General features: G+C 38.0%; 1 protein-coding gene across 5 annotated transcripts; it reads left to right on the top strand.

The window, feature by feature from the left end:
* Positions 1–27,980, top strand: mrtfab (myocardin related transcription factor Ab). 5 transcript variants are annotated; one of them, XM_053512080.1, is made up of 18 exons: positions 1–139; positions 4,299–4,492; positions 17,063–17,128; positions 18,873–18,928; positions 19,086–19,161; positions 19,446–19,592; positions 19,722–19,882; positions 20,029–20,145; positions 20,864–21,117; positions 21,256–21,433; positions 21,511–21,915; positions 22,127–23,005; positions 23,540–23,743; positions 23,833–23,949; positions 24,115–24,255; positions 24,393–24,479; positions 24,602–24,662; positions 26,542–27,980. In XM_053512080.1, exons 2-18 carry the CDS (start codon positions 4,375–4,377, stop codon positions 27,072–27,074), a joined length of 3,600 nt encoding a protein of 1,199 aa, XP_053368055.1. In that variant the 5' UTR covers positions 1–139; positions 4,299–4,374; the 3' UTR covers positions 27,075–27,980. The 5 variants fall into 5 exon arrangements, with proteins under 5 accessions (XP_053368055.1, XP_053368058.1, XP_053368054.1 ...); XM_053512083.1 differs by lacking the exons at positions 1–139; positions 4,299–4,492 and adding an exon at positions 5,474–5,675; XM_053512079.1 differs by lacking the exons at positions 1–139; positions 4,299–4,492 and adding an exon at positions 13,693–14,008.

The following is a 27,980-nucleotide window of genomic DNA, read 5'->3' as shown; positions in this document are numbered from 1 at the left end:
CACACACACTGCGGAGGCGCTGCTTTAGTCAGGGTCGCTGAACAGCACAGCTTCATGCTAACCATGACGGCACAGCTTTGGGACTAAATGAAGCGTTTCGATATCCCACTAATTACTTCAAGTAGATCCCCGCAACCCGGTAAGTTGTTTAGACATAGCTGGCGAAGTTACAGGCGTTATTTAGAACTTTAAGGGAAAGTATGCAGCTAGTTGTTTAGTAAGTAGTTAGCATTGAGCTAGCCCGCTGTGACTGGAGGAGTGCTGCAGGGTTTGCGGCTTGTAGTGAAGCGCATGTCGCTGCATCACAACGCCAGCCTAGGTTTTATAACCCACTATCCGAGCTGTGGTGTTTGCTCTACGTCGTTATAACTTCATATTTGTTCTGTTCGGGTCGTATTTATAACATTCTAGCTGTGAATTTGTCGGCATTGTTAAAGAAAAAAAAATAAGAAGGGGGGGGAAATATGTTTCTGTTGTTCGCATTACACTTCCTGCCCTATCCCCCGTGACAGTCATAATAAGAGGCTAGCTAACTCTGGGATCTCTGCCCTGAAATCTAAACAAATGTCCATACACACTTTCATATCCATACTGATATCTGATTAGAAAACGAGTGTCATTATGTGTTAGCACAGGACACACCTACTTACACTCAACACATCATGCAGAGATCCAGCTTTCTGCATGCTGTGTAGCAACAGAGGTACATGAGAAAAATACTAAGTAGGATAATAATTCCTGGGAGAAAAGTAATAATATAATTATAAAAAAACAACAACTCAGAAGTAAAATCACATCACTGACATGAAGTGTTCCTAACATGTCAACATCAGATTAGGCTTTTGTCTTTTGTCTTTCTTTTTTTTCCTGAGCCAGCACATTTCTCATCCACATCCGGTTAGGAAGATGATTCAAGAAACGTTATACTTAGTTCTTTCACCCTGTGCTTTTAATTTATAACTCACTCTAGTACACTGTTCTGTTTTGTGATTTACGAACATGGCTGACATTTTCATATTCTGCACTCTAAAATCATAAATCAATAGATAACATTACATTTTAAACATGATCGGCGAGGATAAACAACCATCCAAGGCTAACTGTTATCCTTGATGTTTGCTGATGTACTGACATTACTGTATTGCTCCTAATTAATAACATCCTCGCGTGATGGCTGAACTTTTACTAATTTAACAGGTTAAGCTGGTTCCTAATGTGCTCTCAGGGGAAGAAAAGAGACCTATTTTGTTTCAGCAACCGGCTAGGTGAAAGCATTTATTTTTGGCGTCATGGTTCGAGGTGTTTTTTTTTTTTTTCCCAGACAGGTGTAGACTTGCATGATGAGGAATGTGTTCTTCCCCATTACATTGTTAATAGAACTTCATGCTACGTGTCTGAACACTGCCTTCACTTCCACTGGAGGCTTGTGCAAACTCCAGAGGGTGCATAGATGCAAAACCTTGAATAAGTTTTAATATTTTTTTATTTGCAGTGATTCAGTTAAGCCACCGCGAGACACCAAGATGCATGCATAAATGTTTTAACGAACCAAGCTATTAAACACACAAGAGTTTCTGATTTTTGTTAAATTTTATTTCCTTAAAAAAATTCAAACAGTTTACAGCTACGTTCAACATATGCGCTCATGTTGGCCATTTATTTTACTGCTGTCTCAATTTGCATGTACAGTATGAAGGCAGATTTATATCACTAAATTTCACAGTTAACTCATACTCAAAGTAGATGTCAATTTAAAACTCATGATGGGTAAATGTTGACTTAGAGCGTTATGAACATATTCGAGGAGTCAGTATGATCTGGTTTATAAAGGCTTAATATAAAAAAGACAGATTCTGCATTTGGGTCAGTTACTAATTCAATCAGTGGTTGACCTCACAGCAAACATCCATTTATACGATTTATATTTGGAAGCAGAACAGAACACAGAACAGGGAAAAGGTGTTTACCTCTTTAAAGTGGGCTAAGAATAAATATACACTACCGTTCAAAAGTTTGGGGTCACTTGCAAATTTCTTTGTTTTTGTTTAGTGATTTATTTTCTACATTCTACAACAATACTGGGGACATCAAAACTATAAAATAACACATATGGAATTAGGTAATTATGTAACAACAACAAAAACAACAGTTAGTTGTTATTTTAAGACACAGAAATCAGCCTTTCTGTAATAGTTCTTGCAAGAACAGTATTGTCAAGTGCATTTGCAAAATCCGTCACGCACCATAATGAAACTGGCTCTCATGAAGGCCATCGCAGGAGGGCGAGACCAAAACCTACCTCTGCCGCAGACGAGAAGTTCATTTAGGGTTATCAGCCTGAAAAATTTCCAATTAACAGCACCTCAGATTAGAGGCGTTATGAAGTCTTTACAAAGCATAAGTATCAGACATATCTCACCATTACCTATTCAAAGGAGATTAATGCATTTTTTTGGACGCCTTCAGCATTCCTTTACACTGTAGAAAGAAATAAAAATCAGGAACGATCATGGAGTTAGAAAGTGACCCCAAACTTTTGAACGGTAGTGTATATAACAACGTTGATAATTTACATGAAATTCTTGGTAGACAAAGTGGTGCTGTATAGGCTAATACTATTGTATGTGTCATTAAAGTGTTGCTAAAGAAGGATTAGATTAAAAGAGTATGTACTTTTATTCCATGTTCATGTCAGTTTCCTTGGGTTGATATATATTTTTAAAATGGTCTGCCACATTCTGACTTTTTTGCCACATTCAAACTTTTCAGCATTTGAGTATTTAAAAAAAAACTGCTGTGGAATTATTGCAAACTGTTTTAGAAAGAATAACTGTAAGTGTTAATCTTTAAGATTTTTATCTATTGTGAGAATGCTGCTTTTTCTGAGGAACACTATGTTATCAATTCAAGGCATCTACCTGCTGTACTTCTTGAGATGTAGCATTCCAATACATGAAGTTTAGCATATATATGTGCGTAATTTAAAGCCTGCGGGAAGAGCTGATTTATGACGCACTTGGGAAAAAAAACATTGCTACTGTATAAATTTGAGTTCTAAAGGTTCTTTCTGGTACCAGTTCATTATTTTTATATATATATATATATATATATATATATATATATATATATATATATATATATGTGTGTATGTGTGTATGTGTGTGTATATATATATATATATATATATATATATATATATATATATATATATATATATATGTGTATATATGTATGTGTATATACATATATGTTAAACCATTACCATTGGGGATATGTTTTTTTTTTTTTTTTTTTACCATGTTGTTGTATGTTTTTCATCACACAGAGCACCTTGGTACTTACTAGAGTTGGTCATTCAGTTGGTATTTATAGTGTGAGCTACTGTACATCGATTGTCGACATACTACTCGGAAGGACATATGACTTATGAGATTTTTTCTGTTTTTGTTTACACTTGAAGTGACACCTTTTTCTTTCTAGTAATTTAAAGGCATTGCTATTTTTGTCCTTTTCAGACCTCTCTTTTAGCAGTGTAAACAATACACCGATCCTGTTCTGATATTTACTATGTAAATAAAAACCTGCATTGGCCACATCATGACCAGAGCAAATTAATCACTTGTATTTAGCACGTAAAAAATGCTCTTCAGGGAAACTGGCCAGTTTTGTACTGGACAAATTTCAAGAGACCCGGCACATTCTCAAATATAGAAGTAATGGATGAACGACAGTTTTTTTTCTTTACAAACTGCTGGAGGACTCAATTTTCTAGCTGATGTTATTTGGGGTGTGTGTGTTATTTGAGTTGTTATTTTGTATTGCACAACTACGGCTGCACTCCATGAGGCATGCCTGAGCCCGCCAATGGCTCCCTCTTTCACTGTGAGCTTTTTGCAAGGTTACTTAACATTTTCTTAGGATCTATTAGAGGACCCAGAATAGTACCTGATTAATTTACCAGTACAGAATAGTACCAGTGGTTTGCTATTGGTAATTGATATGGCAGCACTACAATATAATTAAAAGCAGTTTAGGAAACACCCATGCCACATCCTTAAAATGTATTGTTCTTACTAACCTTACTATATCATCTTGTCTTTAGTGACGCACTTTTTACATCTTATTTCAAAATGTAAAAGTGTAGTTGAATTCAGATTTGTCTTGCCCTTTATTCTAAGATTCTGGTGTTTCTATAAAGGTTTACTTTAGCATAATTTTCATAATTTCTTAAATAATTCTTAAAACCAAGTAAATTAAATCCCCACTTATGATTATTCACTGTTTAAATTCTTTTACAGGTGTGTTTGTTGCCCCTCACCCATTACGCTGGCAGCGCAGGGGGTCCAGGGTGGGAAGGACCTGAATGTCGGCAGAATGTTGCCTGCCTCAGGCACTGCTCCCAGCCCTCAAAGTGAGGCCGTGGCCAGCGGGCTGCAGGAGCTTTCGCTTCAGCCTGCCCCAACTCTCCTGCCTTTGAGCGAGAGGAAGAATGGTGAGTCAGTAGCACACAGATATTCTACTTCCAGTAAGTTTAGCTCTAAGGCTGTTCTCATTTCTTCTGACATGTGTTTTTTTATGATTCTGAAACTGATCACTGTCTCCTTTATTATGTTGTTATTGTTTTACAGTACTGCGGTTGATAGAATAAGTTTACCTCTGAAGAAATGCAAGTTCTGATACACTGAGTTGTAACTCTTGTAAGAATGAATTACAGTGACGGGGTTTTGCTTCCCTGTTTGGGGCATGTCCAATTTCACAGCTCCTGGCCTTTAGCCACCACTCCTTTTTTTTTCATACCTTTACCCTGGAGCTGTACCTCTACCAAGGACTTTCTCATAGTTGAAGACATGTTATAGCAAGACCCTTTCATGTCTCTCACCCCAGACACATTCTGGTATTAGACTTGTTGATTAGATTTAAATAACTTGACTTATAACAATAATTACTGCCCTTATATTTCTCATGCAATTCTTTGCATTGCTGTATAAATTTGGATTGCAGTTAATTTGTCTAAAAGATGCTCATGCAATGCATTAGCACACCATTGAACTAAATCTGAAGTAAGAGCTCCAGGAAGTGTTGAAAGTGTGGGGGGAAGGGTAACTGGGAGGACCAAAACAGGATATTTTTTTTCTTCCTAAGGACAGCATTGCATAACTTTGTGCAGAGACCCAGGCAGTCAGTGAGAAAATAGGAGGGAGCACTTCGGGGGTCAGAGGTGATCTGGAATGCATCTGCATACCAATGTTTTTCTTGTTGCCTGAGTACTATTACTTTTTAAGTCTGACACAATGCAAAGGGGCTGATGTTGGCTTCAGTTTAAATTTCCCAAAGAAGTGGGGAGATTTGAAGTTAAAAGAGAATCAGAAGGAAGAAGCTAGTTAGAAAACTTGCACTGATACACACCCATTTGTGCTGGGCGTGCACACACACGCCAACTCAGGAGAGGTTGGATGTAGTCAAAGAGAAGGTGAGCTGCATAGAGAGGAGTTCCACAGGTCTTCGTACAGCAGCTCGGATTTTTTTTGCCCCTGACACATGCCTATTGTGCTAGTTGCTTCATTCATTATCTAAATAATTCCTAATTTGTTTCATTGGTTATTCATCCTTATTTATTCTACTTAACTGATCTACAAATGGATTCTTGAACAAGTGAATTATTTTACGACTTTCAGGTAAGGCATTGCCACAGATGCGGGATCATTCCTTGTTCATGTTGTGGAATTATATTTAAAGGAGGATGGTGGTTTCAGGAGTGGTGGCTGTGGTTGACGGAGTGTTATTGAAGTGTTATTGTGTAAGCTTGCTGTTGTCCAGGCTTTAATGCTTTAGTTTAAGACTTTAATTTGTTGGAGGTTTTTCAAGACTTATCTATTTAATTACATGAAGCCACTGGCAGCATATAGTGTTGAATGGGAAAAAAAGAATGCATGCAAAAACATTACAATAGGGAAATAAAAATAACCAGATGTTAAACTAGACTAAAAAGAAGTGTGACGTGAATTTCTAGATGACACTATACACTATGCGCTCACCAAGCGCTCATTTATGCTTAAATAAAACTTGTACATATTTGAAGAAGTTTTTTAATCTGCTTGTTCTTGATGCATTCTGAACACGCTAAATAATACTGTATGATGCTGTATTCAGAGTTGTTCCATCTGGGAGGGGCGTGGGTGTGGGCTGAGTCCTTTACTGTTTCTCTCTTCTGTAAACCAGCTGTCTGCTCTTGGGGGACTGGGAGTGGGGCTCAAAGCAGCGAACATAAAAGTGAGCTTTTGCAATGTCATTACGACATTAAGTCTGGCCTGGAAAAGAACCAGAAACATGATGTGTAAAATCGTCAGACACTGGTGCTAAGCTTGCCTTAGGACAGTTTTTGTAAGAGTTTTTTTAGGGTCTCTCCTCCTGCATTTACCTAAGGATAATACTGCTTGTGTTTGCAGATTTCTTCGTAGTACAAGGGAAATCCATTTTGTCGTCCAGAATCAAATAATGTTCTGGTAATCCCAGGTTCCTGGCAGAGAGAGCTTCCTCTCATTTTAATTATAGTTATCCAGAGTGCTTTTACGCACTTCCGTCATCATATCAGTACCAGTAACTTGTGCCCATAATTGTCAGTTATTATGTTGCCCCACTATTGATTTACAAATGCATTAAAACATGGATGAGATTTTTGTTCTATCACTCAATCTAACATTTTAGACATTTGTGGCTTCTGCAGCAGTACTGTTCCTTCGTCAGTGGATATGTCAGAAGAACATGACCGCTGGCATCACTTTCGAGCATGGCATTCAGCAATTCAGCTCGTCACATCTAACAACTAAGATGGTATTCATCGTTTATAGTTTAAGTTTTTAGTTTTATTTTTACTTAAAACTTAGTTCAGCTTCAGTGAGTTCAATTCACATTATGTGCACATATTGACATTCTTTGGGAGTCCTTTTTTTTACACACAGATTAGTGTGTTGACGTTTGCTAGTAACCTTTTGGAATGCTGGCATATCCCATAACCTGAAGTAAGTCTGTGTCTGTGTCTGTAGAAATAATACATTCATTGTTTTCATTAACGTTGTCGATCTGACTAGAATTTATTCACACATACATGTAGATGAAGTTTAAGTTTCCTGGGTACTTTTTATTTTTCACACACAGTATGTTTGACATAAAACATTGTCATCTAATGGCACTATATTTAGGCTCTAAAATTAGTACTGTGAAATAGTTTTCATGTTGAGTCAATAATTTTAGTGTTTGGGCTGTTTATACTTTTAAGGTGCTAAATAAATACAAATATAATGTAAATACAATTATGAGTACACATAAATATATTGGCAAATACACCAATTAGCTGTAATATTATGACCACCTGCTTAATATTGAGTAGGTCCTCTTTTGCCACAGAAACAGTAATGTATTGTGTACTTCCACATTTCTATGGGAGTTGCTCTGACCCAGTCTTCTAGCCATCAAAATCTGGCCTAGGTCACAGTAGCTACGGTTACAACATCTTATTACAATGGTGATTTGAAGGATGTGGGATATATTTGGCAGCAACCTTTTGTTCCTGAACTTGATGTGTTGGAAGTAGAAAAAATGGGCAAGCTAAAGATTTAATCCACTTTGACAAGTGACGAATTGTAATGGCTAAACTACTGCAGAGCAATTCCAAAACTGCAGCTCTTATGAGATGTTTCCAGTCTGCAGTGGTCAGGACCTACCAAAAGTGGTCCAAGGAAGGACAACTGGTGACAGGGTCAGGGTGTCCAAGTTTCAGTGGTGTACCTGGGGACTGAAAGGTGGCCAGTGAAGTCTCATCCAGTAGAAGAGCTACTGTAGCTCACATTACTGAAAAGGTTAATGCTGGTTTCGATGAAAAGGTGTCGGAACACACTGCATCTGTGTTTTGGTTGCAGAATGTTAGGCAGTTGGTCATAATGTTATGGCAGGGTGTGTAAGTGTGTAAGTGTGTGTGTGTGTGTGTGTGTGTGTGTCAAATCAACACAATCAAATCGTGCAGCCCTAGTACTTTTAGTTAAAGTTTTATTTTTTCCCTGTTTCAATTTTTTTTTAATTCAAAAATTAGGATTATACACAGATGGTTGAGTTCACTGCATATCTTAAAACCAAATAAGGCAGAAAGAAATTTCCAAGAATCTTAAAGAAACATTATTTCCAAGAATATTATGTCATCTGACGTAAAAAAAAATTTTGGAATATTTACAGTTCAGTTAGTTATTGTTTCTTTGGAAATCAGTACATTAATTAGGCATTATTTTATAAATACAAAAAACCTTGTGTTGTTTTGAGAGAGATTGATCTAAAGAGATGGCAGCAAGCTCTCTGCTTTTTTTCTTAGCTACTCTGAGGTTTTCCGTGTTATGTAACTCTGTGTGATGGACTCCAGCTCTGGCACGCTTACGCAAACTCAAAATGGAGTGGGATGGATGAAGTGGGAAGAAGAGAGCAGAATAAAAGAGTGCAGACCTTTCTTATCTGCACTAACAAGATGAGACATGAGACTGCATGAATGCAGTTCAGCTCCTTCATACCATGTCTATGGGAAATGACAGTGATTGTAAAATGATGCAAAATGGCTGAAGGTCTTTCTGTTTAAAAAAAAAAAAATGCACACATTGCATCAGGACATGAACTTGTTTTGACTTGTGTGATTTCTATTTTGGTTTGGTGAACTGAAGCCAATGGAACAATCATATCCCTGAGCTATAGAAAGTATTTCATCACCTAAATCAAACAACATTTTTAACAAGTTCAGTAGTACTGGCTGTGAAGCTGAGCAACTTTAACATGTATTGTGATAAAGAGAAGACGAGTCTGAATGTATTGGACTAGATGGATTTATTTAAAAGCTGAGGAGTAATGCACGAGTAGTGGAAAGATGGAAAACTGTCCCTATGTGTGCATTGAACCTTTTGTATTGGTCTAAAGACTGTTTTATCTTTGTTAAGATAATATGCATTATATATACTTGGCAGAAGTAATAGTTTATCAAGTTGGGGAATATCATTGGGGAATGTAAGCCATCTCCTAACCTGGGGCTGATTTTTAAATGTTCACTTCGTCATACTCATAGACATTGCACTATAATAAACATGTTTCAGCTTTTAATAAAAACATCTATCACCTTGTTTATGTCTAATTACACATATTTTGCTGATGTAGGAGGTATTCAGCGATCTTTATCGTTGACTAACCACATTTTCACGCAAGGGCAGCAAAGAGTTTGTCACCACCCTGTACTTGACAGTAATGAAAGTATTCAGCTAATGCATTAAAATCATACTATATGAAGCTGGGAAGAGGTAATCCGCTGTAAACAATAAGAAGCAATGTACATTATGTATGTTTTCATTACTCATGGTGGTTGTGACCTTATTTATATATATATATATATATATATATATATGCAGACTCTAACATAAAAGAGTAAAAAAAAAAAGAATAGTCAGAAAGCAGTATGTGAAGTTGCTTATGTGCTTGTTTGTTTGCATGGTTTGGTTTCGGTTTGAGTTTTAATAGCTTTTTTTTTTCCAGGATGTTTCAGCTAGGACTGCTATCTGGGCTAAGCATGATAACGTGTAGGTTTTGTAGGTTAGGAGCTTTTTTTCTGGGCTGCAGGTGCACTGTTTCCTTTATTTCAGGGTGTGCATAATCTCTAGGTGTCTGTGAACATTTATTGACTGTTTTTATGTACATATTATATTCAAACGCTACGTTTTGTCTATATAAAACATCCTGCTGTACGGTTGTCTGGGTGATCTTTTCTAACAATTTTTGATCAGATCATGACTCAGACATCTTCTAACGTTTCTTCCACTGTGAAATTCTGCCCACATTATATACGTCAGTGGAGTTTATCTCATTTCACATGTGGTCAGCTAATCAGAACAGAGGCCAATTATTTAGTCTTCTTAAAAGCACAGAAACAATAAAATCCCTTTTAATAGTAATACATAATGAGAGGTTAGAAAATGGGTGTGTAAAATTAATAACTACCCCATTTGGTAAATAAACCAAAAAACTTTATAAGTGGTTTTCTGAACAAAGAATATAAAAGAGGAAGCATGAAAAATAGAGTCTCTTTAACAATAATCTAAATGTTGAACACACAATGTAAATAATTGAGATGAAAAAAAAATAATAATCGAGCCAAGAGTCATGGCATGTGTAAACTACTTGCTGTCTATGGCCTGTACCTGGTGGGTTTAATATCCAAAGCCTTCAGGAAATTTTTTTTTGAAGTCAGGTTAAAGCTGTGTGTCTGTGTGTGTGTGTCTGTGTTTCTGTGTGTTTCTGTGTGTTTCTGTGTGTTTCTGTGTGTGTCTGTGTGTGTTTCTGTGTGTGTTTCTGTGTGTGTGTGTGTCTGTGTGTGTTTCTGTGTGTGTGTGTCTGTGTGTGTGTGTGTGTGTGTGTCTGTGTGTGTCTGAGCGAGCGGGATTGATGAACTCCCTTTCCTTCCTAAGTACACCACAGCATGTGCACAGAAACAGTGAGGAATATATAGTGTAGAGTGAAGTTTAGTGGTTTATGTTACAAAGTTTTCCTTTAAAAGAAAAACATTCATGAGTGAGCACTGTTTTTTCCGCACGAACACTGTTTTTAAACAATGTTACAAAGCTCTAAACAAGGTTTGAGATCACTAACACTTATTTTGCTGTGTTTCCGTATTAGTTTGTTAGTGGGTGTTAAACCTATTTATGATTGGGCCCTAAATGCAAATTTGACCAATGTGTGAAAATCAGCTCTGTTTGGCCAATGCCAAAGTGGAATTGTCTGTTTGCTTACACTACATATTAAATTTGCACCATTATAACACAATAAATCAGTATTGATCCTTGCAGCCTTACAACTGCATTAGTCATAAACAGTAAGTCAGTCTATTTTCATTACTGTCTGTCCTTTCTTTGTCTCTGATAGCTACAGTGTGTATCCGTGACACTTGTGGACTTTGTTTTCTATTCATTGCTTTGTTTGTGTAAGGTGGGGTGTCTGTTCTTGTGAACCACAGATGTAAAGTAAAGCTGACCTACAGTCAGGGCTGGTATGTATAAAGCTGCACAGAGTAAAAATTAATTAGTTAAATTATTAATATTAATAAAAAATAAAACAAAAATGTAGGGGCTGTTTATTGTTATACTTGTGTAGCATATGCAAACATTTTTGCCCTGAAAGTGTTTTGGGGCGCTTTTAAAGGAGGCAGAAGCAAAAGGTGGCAGCACAGAGACAAAAAAGACGCACTTGCAGTCTTGAAATGTTCTTTGCAATTTATGGACGATGCAGAGCTTATAAACTCCTATTAGGCCATTGACAATGTAGCTACTTTTTTAATTGCATGTTTGATTGGTAATTTAATATCTTCAACATTGTAAAAAAAACAAAACAAGCAAGTACCACATGATTAATGCAAATTATTTCAGATGTAGATTTCAAATATTAATTATTATGCATTTCTTGGCTGATAACTCTCATTTAATCACTAACCACTATTGCTACACAGTCAGTCACATGAAAAATGCAGTATGGCCCTGTTCAATCACAATTTAATCACAAAAGGCTGCAATTTATCCCTAACCCTAGTCAGGAAGTTAAGTTAAGTGTAAAGTTTGTCAATAATTTTAACTATTAAATTAACTTTGAATTGCTTTTGAGCTGAAAAATTGTTTGGATTGCGATGTGTCAAAATAATTGCAATGCCTTTTTTTCCCCATAAAACTTTGCCTCATACCATATATTCTGGTATATATTTTAATTGGAGATTTTAACAAATTCTTGTTTTTTTGTATTAGCCTGATTAGACTTTTTAAGAGCAATCTTTAGAAGGTGTACAAATGCAGTTTCCAGAGCTCCAAAAGAAAGATCTGGTGTATAAAAATGTGTGTGCTCAGAGATAGCTAGGAAATCTTGAATTTAACAACATACAATTTGCGTCTACAGTAAATGTAATTATATTACTAGGATAAAGTGATGAACAGTAAAATCTAAGGGCTTACATTAATTAAATTAATGCTTTGCACGAAATGTTTTTACATTTACATCTCTAGTTAATGAGGTGTCTAATCTGAAGAATGAGGAATCTTTAGCCATAATTGTTTCATTTTGTTGTTCAATTTGTCAGCCTACCTGAACAATAAATGCATAAAAAAAATAATGCATCCAAGGCTAGTTAGGATTATGACAAAAAATATTAATATTAGGATTGAAATTAGGATTGCGAAACTTACTGCATTGGCCTAAAACGTAATCTGTAAAATTTTGTTATACGGTTACCTATGAAGGTCTGCCACTTTCTTAAATTCCTCTTGAATGACAGTGGTTCAACAAAACCTTTTTGGCTGGGTATTAAATGTTATCAATATATCAAAATTTACATTATGTTATCAATTTCAGAGTGTACCATCGAACTGAACAGGCTTTTTAGAATACAAATGCACCATGAATGCACTAAGAACTATTTTTCATGAATTTCCTAATTTCAGTTCAGCTTTGACTGGAAAGCCCCACAGTGTATTGGAAATCGTCTTCACAGTATGAAGAAGTGGTACTGTATGATGATGAGAAATGAGTGTATATGCTTTTAAGTAAGTCTGGCATATCTACCAGCGGTGTCGTTTGTTCATTTGTTTTATTCTGCACATGTTGCATGTGTAAACGCATGTCTGCTTAATTGTGAGCGTCTTAGTGTACGAATATCCCTGAGTAATTCTATCCAGTGGTTGCACAGGTGATGTTAAGCTGAATATAGAGCCTTTTGGCCAGCTGGCCATACTATTTAAAACTGGGAGAGGACCCAAGGGCTGGGAGGGGGTGAAGTTTGCAGGAATGACATGGAGGATTGAGAACACACATGGGTGGTTTTCAAGAGCTGGAAAGCCTCCCTGCAACTCATGCACCTTGTTCCATGGCAGGAGTGCAAAGGTCATCAGAGATTCCTATTATCTCAACAATCTTCTTCCTGTCATTTGCTATCAAGTAGTAATGAAACCAGGAGTTTCTATTTTAATGTACAGTGCAATATAATGAGAAAAACATGATCTCTGCTTTTTAACCTCCTCTTGAAATACGAACTATGATCAACCCATTAATATCCAGTGTTGGACGAGGGCTGCTTGATCTTTTTTTAAACACCTTGTGTAGGTCAGATGAGTTTCTATCACTAATATAATAATTTGCACTATATGACTATGTTAAAGTCTTAAATGGTTTTGGTAGAAGTCTTTGTTTTTTAGTGTTTGTGATGTATATAAAGTGAATTTAGTTTGGGTTGGTGTAATTTGATATTAGCCAGAGACTGCAAGTTGTAATGAGTGAACGAGTGGCAACAGCTGAGGTGGACAGTGCAGTCATTGACTCTAAGTAATCTATTCCTCAGACTGTCTGTGTGTTTGTTGGGAAAGAGTGAGTGGTGCTCTGAGAAGGTTTTTCTTGCTGATAGCATGTCCCTGTGCTCTTTGTGGCATCTTACTTTTTTTCCTGGGTTCTCTGGATGCAGTTCATGGGTAGAACCTTTGTGTTGTGTGTGGAGGTTTGTTATTTACCACTGCAACAAGAAAAGAGGAAAGTCAGAGGAGAAAGAGAAGCAGAGGCGAGTTGTCATTTTGACTAGACAGAAGTGGAACTTGTGTGCTATTCATAGTGTGAACTTCTTAATCTTTGAGTTGGGGAAGAAAAAAACAAAACATCTTGTTATAAGCAAATATAATTATTAAGGACACCTTTCGCTTCTGTCAGCCACCGCAAATGTGATTTCTCACACCTCAGGAAAACGGCTGTGATATTGGATGCTGATTCCTGCTTTCTTAGTTTCCATGCTAAATTGAGACCATAGCAGGATCACTATCGTCAATGCTGGATTCAGTCATGCTGGACACCAACCATTGCTTCCACTTTGATGCAGCCTCTTTTGATGATCAACCAAACAGAAGTGATCAAGATAAACAGCCTCTCAGGCTGGACTATGACAGACATGCTTATCATAGCCTTAAAGAAGGTATGCCCCATTCTTTCACTTTCCATTTGAACATTTAAGTGTCAGAAATCAACAGAGACTGTACAATTTTGTGTCGATCTCGACAATTATAATAAATGGGATTCACACTGAGTATGTAGATAACAGCTGCCTTGATGAGATTGTTGTGCCGTGTCAGGGTCTTTGGGGGCAAGAGCCTGGTTTAATTGAGCTTCTCGACTGGCAGGTTTAGCAGTTAACCCAGTTGGCTGTTGTGGGCTTGGGCTCTTAATTCTTTCTAGACTCATAAAGCCCAGCTTGCTAGAGATATTAGAGCAGGACTTGTCACTGGTAACTCTGTTCTTAACAGTTCTTTATTGTAAAAGCAAAGAGGTGTTGCTTATTAGGTGTCTGATTCTCGGTAACAGTCCCCCATTTCCTGTTCCAATGAGGTCTGGGGTGCTGTGGATTGTGTTTCTTTAATTAGGACAAAAATAGTGGTGGTAGGAGAAGAGGTTTAGGTTTTCAAAGGCTAAGCGAAAATGAGAAGAATTTAGATGACACAAAATAACAGTGTGGAACTAACAGAGAGTGGGAAAATAAAAGCAAGGGCAATGATCTATATATTCATGAAAATGCATTTAGCAGCTGTGCTTGTACATTGTTTATTGTGTTTTGGCATTCAACTGTTGTGTGGCACGTGTGTGTACAGTGTATAGCGTGAATGGTACTGTTGCTCAATTAAATGCCAGGACTAAACCCCATAAAAGAGTGTCTATGAAGGTCAGAACAGCTGATCAGTAAACACAGCAACAACTGCAGGACCATGATGATGTCATTGCAATAGGATGACAGTCTGGCCATATATTCCACAAAGGATTCACCTTCTTAACCAGAAGGGATTTTAATGCGGGTTTTCACAGGTGTATTTGGCCGAGCTTGTGGTGACATATAGCCTTTTTTTTCATCGCAGTCAGGCCCACTGGAAGAGAACATAAGCTACTTCGAAATTTAAATGGTAAACCCCCTTATATCATAAAAAAAGTCAACCTTGAAAAAAATATCATTAATTTATCTTAAAATTTATTCGCTTACGAGTGTGCATTTGAAATCTACTTAATAAACGCAATCTCACACCTTCATTCCGCCCACTTTGAGGTAACACGTCAAAACTTTAGTTCATTCCCAAATTCAACAGATGGCATTGTACATTTAAAAAAAAGAAATGCGCTCACAAAGTCGCGGGCAAATTTACACCTATATATCTTTTATATATAAGCACCTTTACTGTCTACTTTATTAGGAACATCTGCACGTTTAGTTATGCAATGCATAAAATCATCATACAGATCACAAGCCAATTTTCACATCAAACACCAGAGTGATGAAAAATTGTGATCTCAGTGACGTGGCATGGTTAATGGCACCAGATGGGCTGGTTTGATTTATTATAGAAGGTGCTGATTTCTGGGTTTTTTCACAGATAACAGCCTTTAGACTTAACACAAAAAATGTGTAAAACAAAAAACCCTCCAACAGAGAGTCTGCGAGGCTGAAACGCCTTGTTGATGAGGGAAATTAGGGGAGAGTGACCAGAAGCCCCCTTTACAACCATGCGTGAACCCATTCTGGCTCAGTAACAACCCAAACCCCAAATCCAAATCAACAAAGGCATGGCCTCCGAAGAATAACAATTAAACAGTTTGTAGTTGTCTGTTCAGATAATTCTAAGACAATAAAATGATTCATAAGTGAGCAGACCTAGCTACAGGTGTTTCTATAAAGGCCAATAGTAAGTACATTATTTAAGTATATTTCTGTGACGAGTAACTTTACAAGGTGCAGAAAAATATAGCATTCTGATATTCCATAAACACTGCGTCCCCTCCAAGTATATTGGAACAGCAGGACTCATTCTGATGTTTTTGCTATGTACTCATGACATCTAAGCTTTAGATTAAAAAACCTTTTTACATCTAGGTGTGTTAAACAGCATAACACATGGTATCTTTGCTTTAAACACACCAATTTCTTTTAAGTGATCAGAAATATTGGACCATGAGACAATGTTTCTTATTGCCTAGGTGTACCTTGTTAGTCTGATAGTTTAATATTAAGTAGTTTTGAATGTCTACTCTTAAAATTGTTATTTCTCACCAAATAATTATACCAAAAATGTAAAACAACCATCAATAAATTCTAAATATATAAAGGTCAGCATGTGACATTGTTTTACTACAGCTTTGAAACACTGGCACCATACATGAAAAATGATGCAATATACTCGTGCTTTCTGTGAGTGTTTTTGTTTGTTCTTTTTTTGGGTATCCATGCGCAATCCACTGCAGCAGAAAACATGTTTGGGAAAACATAACCCTATTTTTTTGGTTGTTTCTTTTCCAATCCAATGTATACATATTTAAAGCATGAACAGGAGAGAAGAGGGCAGGGTTTCCAGGCAGGGTCAATTCATATCAGGGAGTTTAAAACTAATTATTCTAGATCAAAAGGTTGATTCAACCGATTTACTGAGGAGAAAAGGCTGCTCATTTTAAAAGGCAACTTATAACTTCCTATAAAAAAAGTCTGTAAAGGGTGGTAAGTCTGGTACATATTTTATTGGAATAAACATGACGTGAAATCATTTCGCTTTTATGTCATGAAGTGATTATTAACATATCTTTAATATAACTTTCATGCTTAATTTTTAGTGTTCGAAACAGGTCTTATAAATCGTAATTTTACAGTTTCACTTTTGTTGAGCAATATGGCGTTCATTTGTGCCAGCGTTCCAGTGTTCCTGTTTTTGACGCTGACCCTCTTCTGTTTTGCACAGTATGGTACACTTTTTGAATCAAACAAAAGTTGAGCATGTAGAAACAGGAAGTGTATGAGCAAACAGCTTACACTGTCATGGGCCCTCCCCTCTGCATGTTACCGAAGCCAGACCCAGGAGTGCGTCTTTTAGACTATGTGTCGAGAATCTCTAAGACGTGCAAATGTGAAGAAGCCGTTGAGAAGCGAGACATCATAACCAATCTGATGTGATTAAGTGTATTTTAGTTTTCTTAACACTGCTCTTCTGTCCTCATGCAGTCCTCCAAATCAAATTACAGCAGAGGAGGACAAGAGAGGAGCTCGTCAGTCAAGGAATCATGCCGCGTAAGTCTTTTTCCTCAGCTTTATGACATTTAGCTGTAAATTTTATTTATATTTGTGCACAGTGTTGCAGAGAGATTCTGTTGGTTTTGTAAAAAAGTCTAGCTACGCAACAGGCATATTTTGTTAAACATCAAGTGCAGCATTGAGGAATCCTTAACAAAGCATGTTAACAAGACTTAACATACCTATTTACATATTTATTGTCCTCAAATTTAAATGAGTACGAGAATTATTGTTTCCTTTATTTAGATGGCTTAGCAAACATATCAACTGCCGAAGGGATTTACAGTTACACATGATGTGTTGCAAGACTTTAAGCGATGTTTGTAACTTCCACTGCTAGTGCATAGTCTTCTAAAGCAAAATCCAAAATTTTAGCATAAGCTAGGTGACCCAGGTGCCCCAGGTGACCCAACATTTAACATCCTGATCCTGTTAAAGTTATTTAGTAAAACTGCTGAGAAATTGTAAGCTGTACATTTCCTGTAATCGATATTTTCACAGTTGCATGCAGCAAGCCATCGTCAAAATCATTGTTTGGTTCTCATGGTTAATTCAGCAAATGTAGTTGTACATCTATATGTCTCTGGGCCGGCTTAAAATTTTGTATGCTCAGTCATTGTGAAAAGGCCTGCGTGTGTTATCTGGTGGTCCTGCTTCCCCCTCGGTTTCCACTTCCGTATTCTGGGTTCTGTTCATCAGACAAGAAGAGGTACACTGTTCACACTACTCTCTGTTCTGTGTGAAGGAGGAAGTGATGCTGTAGCAAGTGCAACTAAACTATGTAGCAGTGAAAAGCCAAAAATGGCTTCCCTAACACATGCAGGCCGTGATGTAACAGTAAGAGCAAAGAGCAAACAAGATTGCAGCTTCGTATAGATCCCATCTGCCATTGAATCCACAATGCGTGTAATGAATTTGGAAAGATGCTATAAAATCCCAAACTCTTGATGTCAAATTGATAGCCATATGCTCAAAAATAATTAAAGTATTTTGTAAAAGGGAAGAAAGAGACAGACAACAGGTGTAGGGAGTGTCTGTTTCAGTTGGCATGTTATGTTCATGTATTATTTCTCAAAGAGGAGACTTGCTTGCACTAGATTCATCTGGTCTTCTCACACAGGTTGAATTGTGATGAATACTTTTAGGTCAGTGTCCACTTCTCTCAGTGAGGAAATCAACTGTTACCCAATCAGTTTTCTTACACAACGTGTAACTGACACCCAATCATTTGTCATTGTTTCTATATAATCGGTAGAAAATTTTGAGAGATTTGTATCTGCTTGATTTTCTATTTGACACATTTTCTTTTAAGCAGAAACATACAATATCGTTTTCCATATGTTTTATTCACCACGTTTATGATTTGTCCACACACTATTTTTATTATATTTCATTTAAATTCAGTAAGATGGTCCGAACAGAAATGTCCTGATCTAGCTTAAATCCTGGGAGACTCTCTGCACTGCACACATTTGTTTCCCGTTTAATAGTCATTATCTCTGGAGTTAAAAAGCATTGGATTTGGGTTAGATCATTAGACAAAACACATGTTTCTTCCATAGAAATATTTTTTAAGCCTACAAGCTAGTGTTATGTAACAAGTTCCTTGTTAAACGTTCCATTCGGAGTGTGCAACTGATCCAGTATTCTATAAAACAGATAGTTTTGCATTAAATTTTTTCCTTAATATCAAATATGACTGGTGCAGTCTAACAGTAAGCACACGTTTTTCCACCTACAGCACTGAAGAGTCCCGCTGCCTTTCATGAGCAGAGAAGAAGTCTGGAGAGGGCACGGGTGAGTTCGTCTTTGAGAATAAATTTTGCAATAGAAATTAAGGTTCTCACTTGTTAGGGCTTGTACATCACATACAACCATGTCACTTTTGTCTGTCTGTGTGTTTGTCCATCTATCTATCTGTCTGTCTGTGTGGACTCTCCCTTCTTCCCTTCAGACTGAGGATTATTTGAAGAGAAAGATTAGGAGTCGTCCAGAGAGGTCAGAGCTGGTGAGGATGCACATACTGGAGGGTAAGTTAGGTGGGACAGTTCTCTCTAACTCAGAGTTATATAACTGCAGGAAGATTGTTAGCGCATTTTGTGTGCAAATGTACAAGGGAGCCATTTCTATTAAACTAAAATAAAACTCATATGCCTGGGATGACCTTAAACGAACTATAAAGTAAAATGCAAATTAAAAAAAGGAAAGTAATTTTGTAAGATACCAAAGTATGATTGTTGGTGTGGTTTTGCTGTTGCTCTGTTTATGCGGTCTGTTTGCAAGTTCTCTTAGTTTGCCACTGTCCTGTCTACAGAGACATCAGTGGAACCTTCTTTGCAGGCCAAACAACTGAAACTAAAGAGGGCTCGTCTGGCAGATGACCTCAATGACAAAATCTCTCACCGGCCCGGCCCTATTGAGCTCATCCATAAGAACATCCTGCCTGTGCCCACCCTCTTAGGTCAGCATTACACACAAAAATAGACATCATAACACAAGCCTCTTTACTGTTAGTTAACTGTACATCTGTCAGTAAAGTAATATCTTGCTTAATTCCTACAGCGATTCTATTTTTTCTCTCTCTCTATAGGTACAGGTTCTCCAAAGGGTGAGAATTCCTCATTGGATGAAGACAGCAGTGATGGCTTATCTCCTGAACAGCCAGGCAGCCAGGACTCTCCACTTAGCTCTGTCCCTCAGCACTCCCCTTCTGATATGCTTAATCTGAACAGAAACCCTTCACCCACACAGGTACATTCCTGGTCTCATGCCTGGTCTCATTCCAGGACATTAACTGTTCATATTGATATTGAAGTATATGACATTGGCGGAACATAAAAAAGAACAGCATGTAGATAACTAACTGAAATAACAAGCATGTAAATTCCACTCTCCAGTTCCTCGCTCAGCCTGCACCATCTCTGCTAAATGTCTCTGAGTCCTGTTCTCCACAAAACCTGACCAATGGACCTGCAATTGCTGCATGTTCCCGTCCTCCTACTGGATCTGCCAAAGTAAGTAACAGCTAGTGTGTGCACATTATTGCACATTATCTGTCGTTTATTGATCATTTGCTAAACCATCTCTTATAGGTGGATAGATGGGTACTTAACATGTACATTATTGTGCGAAGTAGGAGGCGCTACCCCTAATTTTCTTATATTTTGCTCACAAAGAGCCAGACTTTGTGTTTTGTATTTTATTTACTTGTAAGTTATATCTTGTATGTAGTCTTAATGAATAGTTCTACAGGCTTTTTGAAGCACTTTTTGGCTCTTGTTTTTAGTTCAATTCCTGTAAATGACCAGTTTCAGAGGAATGTGTTTATTTTGTTAAGCCACACAATGACCTGTTAATCATTCAAGCATAAAAACATCTAACTTAAGCCGTGAACCTGTAAGAAACAGGTACAAATGATGACCGATGATAAGGCCGGTGATTAGTATACTGGCGATGCTGAATGCTGAGTGTTTGGAACAGTTGAGGGGGGAAAATGAGGTTGCTGCTGAGGTTGTTCCATAAACGAGCAATTTAAAAATCTTTAGGCACCTTGCAGTCTGTCACACTTTTCCCATTAATTTTTATTTAATCTACTTCATTAAGAAATAAGGGGTAGGTCAAGACTTTTACACAGTACTATGTCTTTAGTTATTTATATACATAGATAGGTAGCTTTTATAGTATTTGACTTTTTTTCACAATTAATGCTTCTTCGTCTTTTCACTGCAACAGTCGCATTCAAAGTCTAGTGTAGACCGGTCTGCCCAACGGACGAAGAAGCCTAAAGAGAACAAACCTAAAGTGAAGAAGCTCAAATATCATCAGTACATTCCTCCTGATCAGAAGAATGACCGTGAGCCCCCTCCCCAGCTGGATTCATCTTATGCCAAGATCCTTCACCAACAGCAGCTCTTTCTCCAGCTTCAGATAATCAGCCAGCAGCAGCAGCACTACAATTATCCCACCATCCTACCTGCTCCACCCAAGTAAGTTTTTAATTTGGAAGAGTTTTATATATAAAGATTATGGGTTTATTTATATATAAGATTATGGGTTTATAAATCAGGAACAATGTTGTTCTATAATATTCTGAAAATAATGTTCAATAATATTGCTCCACCCAGACTTGCTTCTGAACCACAGCCGCAGCAGCAGCAACCAGCCAATGCTGGTCCTTCACCTTCTCGATCGGTCCCCGCATCTGTTGCCGCATCATGTCAAAATGGAGCTAATCGGTCAAGCCAGTCAGTGGCAGGAGGGGCCAAGCCAGGGGTATTGCCTGCAAACTTGGATGAATTCAAAGTAAGGCATTTTTCCAATGGGTCATTTTTCCCATGTATTATTGAAGTTAGTATATTATTAATGTATTGTTTCTTCAGGTTGCAGAGCTTAAGCATGAGCTGAAACTGAGGGGTTTAACTGTGTCTGGCACAAAGAACGACCTTATAGAGAGACTGAAGAACTACCAGGAACAGAATGGTGGTTCAGTACTAGCACTCATAGGGACTGGACCTGGGAAAACGATTCAAGTTCCTGCTCAGGAAGTGACGGCTCAGTCTTCCATCTCTGTTCCTGGCACACCCCAGTCTAAAGACCCCCCTGGAAATGTAGCAGCCTACTCAGTGGGAATGAGAGGTGGTTTTCAAGCTGCAGTCCTACCCCAAATCGCACGCTTCAACAGTACAAGCTCTTCCCCTCCTGTGTCTCCTACACCATCTGAGCGCTCAGTGACTGGAATGAGTGCCGATGAGGCTAGCTGTAATGGGGATGTGTTTGGAGAAATGGTTGGTTCTGTTTTCCCACTTAGGAAGTGTGTATATATTTTTGATAATGCATCTATTGTTCCATGCTGACCTTAAAACATCTCACAAATGTTTCAGTTCATGTTTCATTTTGTTAGTATATGCTATTGTATATGTTACTGTCCCTTCTTAACAAGAAGGTATATTGTTTAATTATATAATTTTATTAATTTTAGCTTCTCTTTTTAAACAGGTTAGCTCACCTCTCACCCAGTTGAGTCTGCATCCATCCGCAGAGCATCCATCCCCAGTAAAAGAGGAGCCTCTTGGGCAGTCAGCATGCTGTATGACCCACCCCACTGCTGCCCCTTCTTCATTTGCTCAGTCTCATGTGCTCCCAATTGCAGCCCTGTTGCCCTCAGCATCTCTGGACAAAGACCAGATGCTACAAGAAAAGGATAAACAAATCGAACAGCTGACCCGTATGCTAAAGCAGAAACAGCAGCTTGTAGAGACTCTGCGCTCACAGCTCGAACAGGGCAAGCGTGGGTCGACCATAGAGGAAATGGACATAACTGTTAAGACTGAAGGAGTAACCCTGGCCAACAGAGAGGGTGTGAAGGTAAAAGAGGAAGCAAAAGAGGACATGGAGACATCAGCAGAGCCACAGCCACAACCTCAGAAAAAGATGCAAACACAATGTTCTCAACAGACGCTGCTCAAACTTCAGCAGATCCATCGACTGCAGTTACAACAGCAGCAGCACATGCAGTCAGAGCTGTCAAAACAGCAGCAGCACATGCAGTCAGAGCTGTCAAAACAGCAGCAGCACATGCAGACAGAGCTAGCAAAACAGCAACAGCACGTGCAGACAGAGCTGGCAAAACAGCAGCAGCAAATGCAGACAGAGCAGTCAAAACAGCAGCAGCAACTGCAGACAGAGCAGTCAAAACAGCAGCAGCAAATGCAGACAGAGCAGTCCAAACAGCAGCCGCCGCAGGCACTGCAACAACAGAAGCTGCAACAGCTTATTATCCAGCAGAGCCAGCAGAAGCAGCTACAGGCCAATCAAAAAAAGCAGCAGCGGCCACAAAAACAGCAGCAGCAGAAACAACCATTACAGACTCAACAGGTCAGTCAGAATGTATTGAGTAATTACTTGGAAAAAGTATTTAATATTTATCGATAAGGCACCCTTACTCTAAAAAGTTTATGAACTTTTGTATGGCTTACTTTTATTATATAAATTAGCCTTCGTGTTAAATTCACCCCATTGGTTTATTTCATTTTAGGTTACTTTCACTATAAATAAAACCTAGTCATTTCTTAAAACGGCTTATTGTCTTGTGGGTAGGCTTAGTAATTTGTTAGTTCATAATTTGTGGCAAAGGGCTCTTCACTTTAACAGTTGCTAATATGGTGTCTGCTCTAAACTCTGTGGTGTGTCAAAGAGAATAACGCACCAAAGGGGGGAAAACTAATATAATCTACTCAAGATAGTAGAGAACTGTTGTAGGCCTGTTAATCCAAAAATCCCAATATTGACAGAAGGTCCTTTAATATTATTATTATTATATATTTTTTGTGTATATTTAAATTCAGTATTAGCATCCTTTAATGCCTTGTGCCTTTTGTGTTTACTCTAATCAATCCTGTTGTTTTTTAGGTCTCCCAAGTGTTTGTCAACCAACAAGCTGGAACTCAAATTACCACATCGTTCCCACTGGATCTTCTTAAAGCTCATCCAACTCCTACTCTTGTCACAGATGGTAATGGTAACCATTACCTCATTGCACTTACCAATAACAGTGTGGATAATCGGAACAGTGAATCTCCACAAAACAAACCTAATGGACGCATCACCCTACAGGTAATATATACAAATGCATAGTCTTAATAATAATAATATAGTTTTTATTCTGTTAAATGGGCTCATTTATCTTGCATGATTTGTTTCAGAGAATGCAGTCCACACCTGTCAAGCTCCCCAGCCAATCACCCAATAAAGTTGCACATCCTATGAGCAAATCCCAACAGCCCCAACAAACTGCTCCAGTCAAACAGTCCACTTCAAAAGTACGTCAATATTTAATTAGCACCATTGGAGTATCCCATTTGTTGTACATTTGTGATGGTAATTTCAGTAAGAAATTTACTTGACCTGATGTCTATTTTTAACATGCATTTGATCCAAGTTTGTTATAGTTATACATAAATAATGAGCCTTAACTTAATTTCCAGGTACAAAAAGCAGGACTGCACTTACAAACTCCTCCTGTTCAGGAGTCAAGTCAGTCATTGTCATCCCCACCCAAACTTCATCCTTTTATCCTTAGCGAAGAGCCCCAACCTCTCAAGCCTAGTTCCCCTACATCTCTCAAGGTACACTGTTATGTAATCCAGCCAGCTTTGCATATCATTGTCTCGTAACATCTTATAACACTTCCTATTTCACATTTCCTTTTCCTCTTTTTGTAACCCATCTTTCCTTTTTCCACCATGATCTCCCTCTCTTTCAGGGAGAGGTATGTCCAAGCTTTGACCGACACACTATATTTACACCTCCGTCTCCAAAACCGGAATCCCATAACCCCCATCATGTCAAAGTATGACCCTCTTTGCGCTTTGTTCATCTTCATCTGCTTTGTCTGCTCCATTACTATGATTCTTTCTCTTTTACTGATGGTGAGGTAGAGCTACAGATTAAATAATATTTTTGTTCCTACAGGAGAATGGTTCCAACAATCACCATATAGACGATTTATTTGACATCCTCATTAAGAGTGGAGGTAAGAGAACAATTCTTAAAATATGTTTTGAGTATAATTACAATGTGCATTAAGACTATATGAACCTTTTCAGGAATCCAAGAACTTACTTTAATTAATCTTTTTAGTTACTGTACTTATTTAGGCGCTTTTCTGTGTACAAGGAAAAGTTTGAGTTTGCCATTCTGCATGTGGATTGTTCAAGTATAATCTCTTATAGCTTAAAATCATAAGGCTGGTTTAAAAAATATAAGTAGAGTCATTATCCGTAAGAAAGTCAAAGCAATAAACAACGGCCTCTTTCAACTTTCAATGTGTTGCCGAACCTTCGCCATGACCATTAAGTGATTATTTTGCATCACTTTATATTTTTTTATTCATGGTGTTTGCAGTGCAGAGGAAATGCAACACAGGAACTGAAGTAGTTCTCATGTAGATACAGTTGTGGTCAGAAGTTTACATGCACTCATTATGAACACAAAAGTAAAGTTAATATTGGACTTGCAGTTAACTTTTGAATGTGTCTTTTTCTGGAGTAGAATGATTGTAAACTATCTTTAATAAAAGCTTAAATAATTTGGAGCACAATGTTTAATTTATTTTGGGCGTACAAATTATAGTGTGTCAAACATTTCCATACACCCACAGTGGTGCTGAACGTCTCAAAATGGTTTTTAATTTGTCAAGCCCAAGGCCCTCAACTTCCTGTTAGTGAACATGATTGACTATGGCTTTTCTGTGCCAAAATAAAAATGCTTGGTTTGACAGCACTCACTGGATTGATCAACTCTCAGTACAAGGGGAAAGTCCAGTGAGTTCAGTGAAATCTGACAAAGAGGATGGTAGATTTACACAAGTCAGGAGTGCCTCTTGAAGCTGTTTATAAAAACCAAAAAGATATATATAAAAAAAGGTGCAGATTCCAAAATCAGTTCAAACGATTGCAAGTACAAGTTATTGGGAGGGAGCCAGTGAGCTTTGTTCTAGAAATAGACTCAATCTCTCAACCTCAGCTGTTCAGATGGTCAAGAACAACCCAGAAACCACCAAGGCACAGACCTGCCATGAAAAGAAAAAAATTAGGGTACTTACCCCTAAGACCATTTCTACCAACTGATAACCATGGTGGTGGCAGCATCATGTTTCTTTTTGGGTTTTTTTTGCTGCTAGTTGAACTGGTGCTTTCCACAAGTGAATGGAAAAAGGAAGAAGGAGGACTACCGCAGAATCCTTTATCATTACCTTAGATCATCATCTGTAAAATTGAAACTTAAAAGTTCGAAATTGAGTCCTTTAACAGGACATTGAACCCAGTCATCAAAAGTTGAAAATAATGAAGCAGGCAAACATTAAGCCTCGACCTTATTGAAATTTTGAGGACTATGCTTAATATCATTGTTGTGCAAGGAAATCAACTGTTTTTTTTAAGCACTAACAATTCCCCCAATAAGAGAGACGATATATCCAACTATAATTCTGCCAGAAGCTTGTTGTTTTCAGCAAAAACATTTTCTAATGGTAAAACTTGGTAAGTTACATTCAACCAAATATTAGATATGTAAAATGTAATTTTGTCCCTATTGTGTTATAAATAAATTTAAAAGTGTAAGTAAACTTCTGACCGCAATTGTATTTTCAGAATCATTTAGTTCCTCAAAAGGTTTCAACATTTCATTTCAGTTTAATTTATATAGTGCTTCTAACAATGGTTATTATCAAAAAGCATCTTGAAGCATCAGAATAACAAACTCTGGAAATTAGTTTGAAAAGTGTGAGGAAATATGTATTATTCCTAACTTCAGTGTAAACATTCCTGCAGTCAATAAAGAAATATACGCTTATAAATAATGAAGAATTTTATGCCTCTGCTTTCTTCTACCTCTTCCTGCAACTGAACCAGAAATCTCAGCAGGATTCAAGGCTAATCCGGACCCTTCTCTCTCGGAGCTGCACTCCAACCCTCCTTCTCCTCCATCTTCCCCACTTCATCTTTCACCCCCTTCTCCTCCAGCTGAGCCCACCCCTTCCCATCAGCCTCCTGACACACAGCATCGGTTCTATTCAGGAAGCGGACGTCTAGAGGATTTCCTGGAGAGCACCACAGGCTCACCTCTGCTTGGCGTGGATCCTGATGGCCCGCTCACTCTGATCGATGACCTCCATAACCAAATGCTGAGCACTTCTAGTATTCTTGATCATCCCCATTCCCCAATGGACACCAGCGAGCTGAGCTTCTCCCCACACCCTACCAGCCTGGACTTTGAAGACCCTGTGCTTGATGGCATGGACTGGCTGGACATATCCATGGGAGGAGGAAACAGCACAGGAGGGACAATCCTAGTTCCACTAAGTTCCCATACACCTCCCAGTGTTTTCTCAGCAGACTTTTTGGACAGTTCAGACCTGCAGCTCCACTGGGATTCTTGTTTGTAGCTTTGGTCTTAATTGCTTAGCAGGCACAATGCAACCTAGCACCTTTGCTCATACGCAGTGTACAGCCTTTACACAAATGCACACATGCACTCCAACATACATGCTGTTTAAAAAGCTAAAACCATTGAAACTGGTGTATGATATTTATGCATTGTACTAAAGCACTGAGTATTACCCAAACCACCCTCAACTGAATATAAACATGGTACAGTTCACTGTGTTCTCCAAAACGTAATGTATTAACCCTAACCCCGCCCCAATGCCTCAGAAAAATCCCATAATTATAATTGTCAAGCATTTTCCCTTCCCAGTAAAATGGTTGCATCATTCGCTTGGGTGGCTATGTAATGGGGATTTTTGAGCTCCTACATCTGGTTCCTCGTGGCCCTGAATAAATAGTGTTTGAACCCTGGCAGTTTCTTAATGTCAGGATTTTCTGGAGTTATACAGAAAGACACTGTTTAACTGTACCTCCCTCATGCCATATCGCTTTCACTCCATCATACTTTCTCTGCTGGCACTGAGAGACCTGGGCACATTATGGGAGGAAAAATTAATCAGAGAGAGAGAGAGAGAGTCTCCACCTAATTTCTAAGACTGGCTTTGGAATAGGTTCCCAAACGCCAGTGCTTTCAACTTTGCACTTACGCTGACCTGACCAGTGTTTTGGTCTAAAGAAACCTCCAATCGAACAAACTCTGCTGGGAAGTGGGTTTGGTGATGATCACCTTACTCTATGCATTGCTGTATTTGAGGTTCATGTTAATGACTTAAGCCTTTCTCTTCTCTGATTCCATAAATGAGCTACTGGACATCATGTTTGGGATTCAGATATCAAAATATTTGAAATTATTATTTTTTAAAAAGAAAAAAAAACAAAAAAATATAAATAAAAGATGGAAATGA

Source organism: Clarias gariepinus, chromosome 14 (assembly GCF_024256425.1).
Source record: "Clarias gariepinus isolate MV-2021 ecotype Netherlands chromosome 14, CGAR_prim_01v2, whole genome shotgun sequence".
Classification (NCBI taxonomy): domain Eukaryota; kingdom Metazoa; phylum Chordata; class Actinopteri; order Siluriformes; family Clariidae; genus Clarias; species Clarias gariepinus.
Note: the sequence above shows the minus strand (reverse complement) of the source record. Positions and strands in the feature narration are given on the sequence as shown.

Coding starts and splice junctions, on each gene's coding strand:
- mrtfab (XM_053512079.1), top strand. CDS start 13,864: ATGCTGGATTCAGTCATGCTGGACACCAACCATTGCTTCCACTTTGAT. Junction 19,162..19,445: donor GAGGATGCACATACTGGAGG/GTAAGTTAGGTG, acceptor TCCTGTCTACAG/AGACATCAGTGGAACCTTCT. Junction 20,146..20,863: donor CTCCTACTGGATCTGCCAAA/GTAAGTAACAGC, acceptor TCACTGCAACAG/TCGCATTCAAAGTCTAGTGT.